At 39.4% G+C, this 8,873-nt stretch overlaps 1 protein-coding gene across 1 annotated transcript; it reads right to left on the reverse strand.

Moving 5' to 3' along the window:
* Window positions 1-316: 316 nt before the first annotated feature.
* pcare1 (photoreceptor cilium actin regulator 1) lies at window positions 317-8,873 on the reverse strand. The gene is made up of 2 exons (XM_088354827.1): window positions 5,349-8,873; window positions 317-1,240 (listed from the first exon to the last, which is right to left on the reverse strand). The coding sequence occupies exons 1-2, from the start codon at window positions 8,579-8,581 to the stop codon at window positions 1,117-1,119; spliced, it is 3,357 nt and encodes a 1,118-aa protein (XP_088210953.1). The 5' UTR covers window positions 8,582-8,873; the 3' UTR covers window positions 317-1,116.

Here is an 8,873-nt window from a genome sequence, read left to right on the forward strand (position 1 = left end):
ACAAACAAAATAAAAATCAGAATATCACATTTTGTGTGCTGTCATTGACTAAACTATTCTAAAGATGTTTTGAGGGGTGGGGCTTTGGCGGATGACTACCGCTTTAAATATCAAAAATCTACAGACCAATAGTCTTCTAAATGTCCGTAAAATTTACTTCTCAAGTCGTGTCATTATGACAAAAATACCCACTTTAGGCCTTTTCTACATAATCTCCTTGAACGAAAAAAAAAAGCTTCTAATTCACATATCTAAACATTTTTCACAGGCATTTTTTCATTCTCAAGGGTTAAAGTTGGCACAAAAAACACAAAACTCAGAGTTTATAATGATTTTATGAAATGAAATTGGGAACATAGTTTGGACACTTTTATATATAAAAAAATCTACACAAAACATTTAAGATTAAAAGTAAAATAGAAAATGATAAACACTATTGTATATGTACAAGATCCGAATCTCAGAAATACCGCATTTATGCGATAATCATTCATTTCACCAGACACAACGTGTTTTGTAATATCCAAAAGAAGATTTTTTTAAAGCTAGAATGAATAGTTTCCATAAATGTGCTGATGAGTTTTTTTTTATTGTATATAACATACCTGTCAATTTATACAGCTTAACATTTTATGAGTTTGTTTCATCATTTCAAATTGTGTACAGCATATAACAATGTTTGAAGAGTTATGTTTTGGGAGGAAAAAATACTTTTTTTTGGTTAGACCAATCTCATCTTGCCCATTTCTAGGCTAATCTGCATTGTCTTGGTCACTTGTTGCAGATGACTTCATAGTTTGCGAATATAGTCTACATAATCTCTCTTGCTGTGATTAAATATATGCCGCATTTTCTTTGTAAGGTTTATTATTTCTTAATAAGGGGAACTTTAATCATTAATAAGAGGACAAGTTAGCTGAGGTTGACAGGTATGATATAATACAGAGAAAGTCATAATAAAAAAACTTCATGTCATTGGAACAACACAACAATTTACAAACATGGTCAAAATGAGAGGAGTAGAATGAGTTCCTCCTACACCAGTGAGGCATCATCTTCTTAAATCTTTTCTTAAACCAGTTAATCCATAATCCTGCTGCTACTTCACTGGTCAGTTCAATCTCGGAACAAGCCCTGACCAACAACATAAAGATCTGGGTGAGATGCAGAACGTTGAATTGCTCTGAGGTCTAATTGACTAGCCCATGGTTCCTCTTTTCTGGCCGTTTCTTCATCTATTCTATTACAACAAGAGAAGAAAATATGCATATTATTATCTTAATTCCTGTAATCTAAACCAAAAATGTTGTCTACCTAAAATACATGAATAAATAAATCAGGGGTCACCAATTTTTTTTAAGGCTGAAATGTACATTTATTACTATGTTATCATGTTATTACTGGGTTGTGAATATTAGAAATAGCGTTAAAATAGGCTCAGCCAACCACTAAAATCTCAGGCCAATTAAAAAGGAAATGTCCTGGGATTTAGCAATGATCCATCACTGGTGAGTTATTTTTATTTGTTTTTAGGGGGATACCTGGTGCCCACAGGCACCACGTTGGAGACCCCTGAAATAAATAAAAAAGATAAAACATGTTCCCTGGTTTTACGAGGGGAAAAAAGGGAAAAACATCAATAGTAATTTGGAAATAAAATCAGTTTGTTAATGATTTTTAACAAACTGGGGCGGCAGTGGCTCAGGAGGTAGAGCGCTCGTCTTGGGATCAAGGGATCCCAGTTTGAATCCCGGCTTGTCCGTGTTACATGTCGAAGTGTCCTTGGGTAAGACACTGAACCCCTAATACCCCCAATAAGCAGGTTAGCGCCTTACATGGCTGCAAGGCCGCTATTGGGAAATGTGGAGCACATTGTAAAGCGCTTTGGGAAGTCATTGACTTGAAAAGCGCTATATAAATGCAGATCATTTCATTTTTTGGGGGGCGGCAGTAGCTCAGGAGGTAGAGCGCTCGTCTTGGGATCAAGGGATCCCAGTTTGAATCCCGGCTTGTCCGTGTTACATGTCGAAGTGTCCTTGGGTAAGACACTGAACCCCTAATACCCCCAATAAGCAGGTTAGCGCCTTACATGGCTGCAAGGCCGCTATTGGGAAATGTGGAGCACATTGTAAAGCGCTTTGGGAAGTCATTGACTTAAAAAGCGCTATAGAAATGCAGATAATTTCATTTGTTGGGGGGGGCGGCAGTGGCTCAGGAGGTAGAGAGCTCGTCTTGAGATCAAGAGATTGCAGGTTTGATTCCCGGCTCCTCCGTGTTACATGTCAAAGTGTCCTTGGGTAAGACACTGAACCCCTAATACCCCCAATAAGCAGGTTAGCGCCTTTCATGGCTGCACGGCCGCTGTTGGGAAATGTGAAGCACACTGTAAAGCGCTTTGGGAAGTCTTGACTTGAAAAGCGCTATATAAATGCAGATCATTTCATTTCATTTCATTTATATAAAAAATGAAATTTTAATCAAGCATTGTAAGAAATTGTGATGCTTCAGATGCAAGTAACAGCTGCCTAAAAATGCACAAGTGCACTGCATAAAATGAAATAATTGTCAGTTCATTTATTAATTCTATGGTTGATTCTGAAGTTTTAGACCTAATTCAATTGAATAGACGTTGTTTCTCTATGTCTGCGCAACAGAAAATTTTCAGTAAGAGCGCATTAAATTAAATCAGGGCCCGCAGGAATTGGGTCTAGGTCAGGTTGTGTCGAATCGTAATTTTCAAAAAAAAATAATAATAATAAAAATATATATAATCTGCTGTTTTCAAATAACTTTTTTTTAAATAATTACAAAAAAGAACAAAATTAAAAAAGAAAAAAAACATCAAGAATTAATAAGGAAATTTATAAATCAGTCGGTAATTTTAAAAAAAACGTAACATGTGTTAGCTGCACTTGCTATTTGTAATTATTTGAACACTGAGTGTCGCTGTGTTGTGTCATGTAACTAAAAATAAGTGCACAAGGAAGCGGACAAACGAAGAACACTCAAACTGCACCATTTTTCTTCTCATTTTCTTGCCCAGCCTTTTGCAAGCATTTGGGGTTTTTTTTTTGGATAGATGACGGTCAATTGTCTTGTTGAAGCTAAGGTTATATAGAATAAATGCTCATTTATTGGCCTATGGGTATTTTAGAACATACACATCATACATCATAGTTAATGTATTTTTGCTTATGTTTAAAATCAATATATATATATATATATATGTAACCGCGGTGTACGTGTCCTACCAAAGATCCACATTCACGCTGGACTGGATGATGAGGTTTTTATTATTACAGTTTCTGCAAATGGATGAGTCACAACATTAGCTTTTTCTGCTGGGTCTGATCTCTTTGATCTTATGCATGATGAGAGATTCGTCAGCTGGGGTTATAAAGTTTAAAATTAACTTATTTTGTGGAGCCCCAAAAGATATGTCTTACCTTTGTAGTACTCTGGTAAAACTGACGACAAACCCCGCCTCCTGGTCACATGTTAGAAGCCAAAACCAAACCCCACCCCATACCAGCAGATGGCACTGTTGGACTCAGCATTGCAGGACATTTACCAAAAACTATACACATATTTTAGCAGGAATTTCAATAAAATAAAAGTTATTATTACACCCGTTACATATATATATATATATATATATATATATATATATATATATATATATATATATATATATTTCTAGAAATGTATTTTTTTACTATCAAGAGGCACTTTTTAATAAACACTGTCCCTTTAAACTTTTACATTAAGGTAGAGGCCTCAAACTACCATCTCGCGGGCCGCAATTGGCCACTGGGATGCGAGTTTGAGATGACTTTTGCTTATGTTTAAAATCAATATATATATATTTCTAGAAATACATTTCTTTACTATCAAGAGGCACTTTTTCATAAACACTGTCCCTTTAAACTTTTATATTAAGGTAGAGGCCTCAAACTACCATATCGCGGGCCGCAATTGGCCACTGGACTGTGAGTTTGAGATGACTGATTTAAATGATTTTACAACAACTAATCATAAATCAGGATTTTAGATGGTTTTTTTTTTGTTTGTTTTTTGTTTTTTCAAAATATCACCTCCGTTAATTTTGTTTATAATATTTTGCACAAATTTTGCAGAACTCAACATTTACAGAATAAATGTCCAAATTTTGTCTGTATTTGTTAAAATCAGTTAAGCATCTCTAATTGAGTTGTTATTCAAATTGTTTATGTAATTTGCATCTGTTTTACCCATTACAAAGAGATACTGTCATGATTGCTGATTCGGGGCACCTGCGAATGCCACGTTGGCGCAAACAGCCCCAAGCGCTGATTGGTTCATGGACCCTTTTTAAACCCCCGGCTTCCAAGAGGAAGCAGTCAGACCGTCCTGCGAACCTACGCTTTTGCTAGGCAAGCACCATACCCTCCGACAATCTCCTGCTCTGTTTTCTCCTGCCTGATTACTTGTTGCTGACCTGTTCCTGGACCTGTTTCTGCCCTGCTCTTCCGTCCCGGCCATCGACCTGTTTTGCCCTGTTTCCTGCCTGACACTTGTTGCCGACCTTTTTTCTGGACTCGATTACCGCCCTTGCTCCCCTGTCCCGGCTACCAACCAGCTTTCCTGCCACCCACGACTATCCTTGTTAGACGCGGAAGTGCCACTTTCGCGTTCCTGCCATCAGCCACCCGTGTCCGACGATAATCGGATCGTGGAAGCAAGCACTGCTCTCTATTTCAATAAAACTGAGTTTAAGGAACGCTATTGGGTCCTGTCTCTGTTTCTGGCCTGTGACAGATACGTTGCTCACATGAATAGATGGTAAAAGTAACCTACAAGTAATGTCATAAAAAAACAACAATATATTTTTCAGTTTTCATATTGTAGACCTTTTCCACAGTTACCTGGTTACCACTAAATCCATGAGCCCAACAACCCAGGAATCAGAAACTGATTTTGGTTTAAGACAACTGTCACTCTCAAGTGATTGGTAGATTCATCTTGGATTGATTGATCATGCCTAGAAAGCAAGGCACAATAAAAATGTACTAGAAACGCAACTGCGAGCATCTTGGAGGTTAGATTGTTGGAACAGAGTAATACAATGTTCCGGTGTCCACACATTTAACTATTGATATAAATAAAATGCAAGATGCTTTTCAAGAAATAATGAAGTGGTCGACCCAGAATGCTAATAACTGAGGGGAAAACAAGTTGTTAGATGCAGTCAAAATTAAAAACTGTTTTTTCTCTCTTGTAGGCATTAGTTCAGTATGGAAGATGTAGTAAATATTTTGTTGTAGCAATAAAAATTTAAATAAGTTCAAAAAAATATATTGAAATCTCACCCCAGTGTGCATATGGCGGGCTCACTTCCACAGGTCTCAGCCACTGACGAGACTGAGGATTGAGGTGTGAGGTTTAAGCTGGGTCTTCTTTCTAAAAGACTTCGACGAAAAAAAGGTTTAGGTCCAAGGACCGACACAAAACCCCTGCCATGGTTCCAATTGGTCTTTGAGAGAAAAGCACTTCCGATAGAAGTCCAGGCTTGTGACAGTTGAGAAGCTATGCCAGTGCGGGTCTCAAACAAGGATGAAGAAACTGGGCAGAAAACAGAGCGCACATTACTTATCGTTCGAACTGATTCTTCAGTGCTGTTCTCTTTTGACAATCGGTGCACTTTTGGTGAGGCAGGTGGAGAAGGTGCTTTTAAGAGGTAGGAGTTATGCCTCCAAACCGGTGTGCCGGAGAAGCTCCTTTCTTCTGGTGTTGTTATAGTCCTATTTGCGGGGGGGGGCATTGTTGACCGCGGTGTTGGTGACTTTTTAAAGTTGTGGGGACTGGGAAGTCTCCTGTGCAAAGACTTTGAAATAGAAGGGGTAGATGGCAAAATTCGCCCCTTGGACAATGATGAGGAGGCAAACAAATGGCTACTGGCTTCAGACAAGGAAGGCACTTGAGAGACTGTTGTGTTTGTAGTTGTTGAGTCCTCTTGACTGGCAGACATATGTGTTGGATCATCATTTGTTAATGAAATCTCGGACTGTGAATCTGAGGGCTGTTTGAGGTATCTTCTTCTTCTGGCTTGTTGCAACATAGGGTATTTTTTGTCTTTTACAGGGTCAATGTCTGTGTTAGCTTCCGGTCGAATGGCAGGTTCCTGTGTTTTGGTGAAAAATTGCCTTGAACATTGAGGAACACCACTTTTGCTTGGTAAAACTGGCCCAGAGTAAACAGATGCCCGCAGTCGGGGTGGCAGACCAGCCCTTTTGATCATTGGAGATTTGGACCTTCCTTCAGGACACGGAATCACACCTTCAAATGAATTGTCCAAAAGGACTTCTAATGGGGGTGGCGGAAGACTATCCAGGTCTAAATCATCTGTTTTTTCACATAAAATGCTCTGAGATCTACCCGTGGTTTTCCCAGTACTAAGGAAATCTGTGACATTTCCTAAACCCGGTAACACTGGAACTCCACACTTCCGGACATTTCTTAGTGGTCCAAGAGCTTTGGGGCTGTCCAATTCTTCTATGCCTTGTGTGAAGGTATCGATTAGTTTTTTGACAGAATTCCGGCCTCTATGTGGGCCTGAAGACGGTCTTGGTGACAAAGGAGGGCTTGGACGTGCTGTTGCTCGAACAAGACTTGTCAATATCTCCGTATCTTTCTGTTTATCATCTTGCAATGTAGTTGTACTTGCTCCGCAGGTTTTGGTATTGCACTTGATAAAAAATGCCTTTTCGCGTAGATTGCCATCCTTCTCCAACGAAGGCCTCTTGTGGATGATTTTTGGAGACTCAGCCAGTGAAGTTTTCTTGTTTTGTTTGGATGATAACATGTTTGTGTTTCCTTTTCTGACTTCATTACTTCTGTTCTTTTTTTGCAATCTCTGGCCCTTTTTCTTCTCTGAACTTTCCAGTGCAAGCAAGGTAGGATCCTTTCCTTTGCTCCGCAGGGAATCTGCAGAACGGGAACGCCTTTCAATCACCACTGGGGTTGTTTTAGCTCCACTCCTTCGAGTCCGAACAATCGTTTGAGATCTTTTTAGAGATGGGCAACTTTCATGAGCCCATTGGCCTCTGCTTGTTTTTGGACTCTCTGGCACTTCTGCTTTGGCACCAGGACTTAATGGGTGAACAAATTGTGTTTTTCCACTTATCACATTTTTCATTTTAATGGTCATTTCAACATTTTTAAGATTTTCTATGCGCTTGGCAGGCAAACGCTGAGGCTTCTGCTGTTCACAATCTACAAGTGAAGAATTTGATTGTTTTCGAGTTCCTACTTGCCCATTTGTAGTTTCTCTAATTCTGTCAAAATTATTATCATTCTCTTCCTCCTCATCATCAGAAGAGGCATACCCTAAGAAGGAGTTTCCCTGAGCATTGGCCATCATTGTGCACATAGAAGCTAATGAGTTCAATGAGGTAAGGGAAGCACTTGGACTCATTTGATCTGCTTGATGTTTCTCTGGCACTCCAGTCATAGATTGATGTTCCAAAGGATTAAAGGCAGTAGTTGTGTTTGTTCCGCTCGATTCACAACTCACACGTCTAAGGTGCTTTTCTGATCCAGCAAGTGATTCACTCTCAGCCCCAATACCGCTGTCCTCACTAAAGAGTGCAGAATCTTCCGGGCCTAACTTGCGTAAAGAAGCAAGTTCAATGTGAGACGTGAGACGCATAATCTTAGTCTCAATTACACGTTTTACTTTCAGCTTTTCATCTAAAAGTTCAGAGACTGAAGAAAAATATTCCACCGCCTCCTCCAGGGCAGAGTCCCCAATCCCTCTCACTTTCTGACTCACGCTTTGCATTCTCTGTGTGGTATATTGAAGAAGCTGCTGCAGCAAATCAGGTGGTTGTTCGATCCCGGAGCCAGATTTTAGAGGCGCAGATGAGAGGTTTTTCATTTGACTCTGCCAAGACAGGTGGTCTCCATTTTCTTTTAGCATTTTTTCTCCTTCATCAACAATGTCTCCCAGCGCTCGGATTATTTCTTCAAAACGCAAAGCCATAAAGGAAATCATTGGCTGCAATAATGTTTGAGTGTGCGTCACTTGTTCTAGGAGGCCAAGAACAACATCATATTTGTTTATGCTGGGGTTTAAAAAGGCATATGCAGCCTGGTGAGCATTCACCAGAGTCTCCGGGAAATCTGTTTTTGCCATTTCCTTTTCTTTCTTTCTAATTGCTTTTATACCCTTGGAAATTCTTCTTGGTTTTCTCCCCTGCTTTTTATCTGTGTCTTCAAGCTTGTCTTTAATCTTGTCATGTTTTAGTATCCTAGTGCTGTTGTCCATTCTTTGACTATTCACTTGATCGACATCAATTACCACTGAAGGAGGCGGAGTTGAAATTCTGTCTTCTTGGGGTGGGAAATTTCCATCCATTTGCATCACTTTCTGTCCACTTGTGTTTTTGTCTCTTGAACTACCTTCAAAAGTCCTTATATACTTTTCTCCATCTGTAAAACAACCTTTCCTGTGCTGTTCTTCAGGCGTTGAGGGCAACATCCTTCCCATCGTTGAAGAGCCCACTGATACCAAATTGTTACTTTTGGACGGTGAGCATCCCATTCTGGATAGTGATTTTGGACAGCTTAGAAATAAATCATCTTGATTTTGTCTCAACAATCCGCTGGGTGGTAAATAACGGGAAAAAACATGCTAGCTCCTTAGCCACAAGCTGTGTTTCTTTCCATCAGTTGACATAGAAAAGAAAGTCATCAATCCGCCTTCATTTGGATTAAGCCCCCCAAAAAGCTGCTGAATCAATTTTGACATATCACTGTCACGGATGTAAAAATGTAATTCCCAGTCTTCCGTACATTTTGTACTAATGTCTTGTTGGATGCTCTTGAACAAACGA

Source organism: Urocampus carinirostris, chromosome 15 (genome assembly GCF_059441175.1).
Source record: "Urocampus carinirostris isolate Australia breed hairy pipefish chromosome 15, RoL_Ucar_1.0, whole genome shotgun sequence".
NCBI lineage: Eukaryota > Metazoa > Chordata > Actinopteri > Syngnathiformes > Syngnathidae > Urocampus > Urocampus carinirostris.

Coding starts and splice junctions, on each gene's coding strand:
- pcare1 (XM_088354827.1), bottom strand. CDS start 8,581: ATGGGATGCTCACCGTCCAAAAGTAACAATTTGGTATCAGTGGGCTCT. Junction 1,241..5,348: donor CCCGCCATATGCACACTGGG/GTGAGATTTCAA, acceptor TTGTTGTAATAG/AATAGATGAAGAAACGGCCA.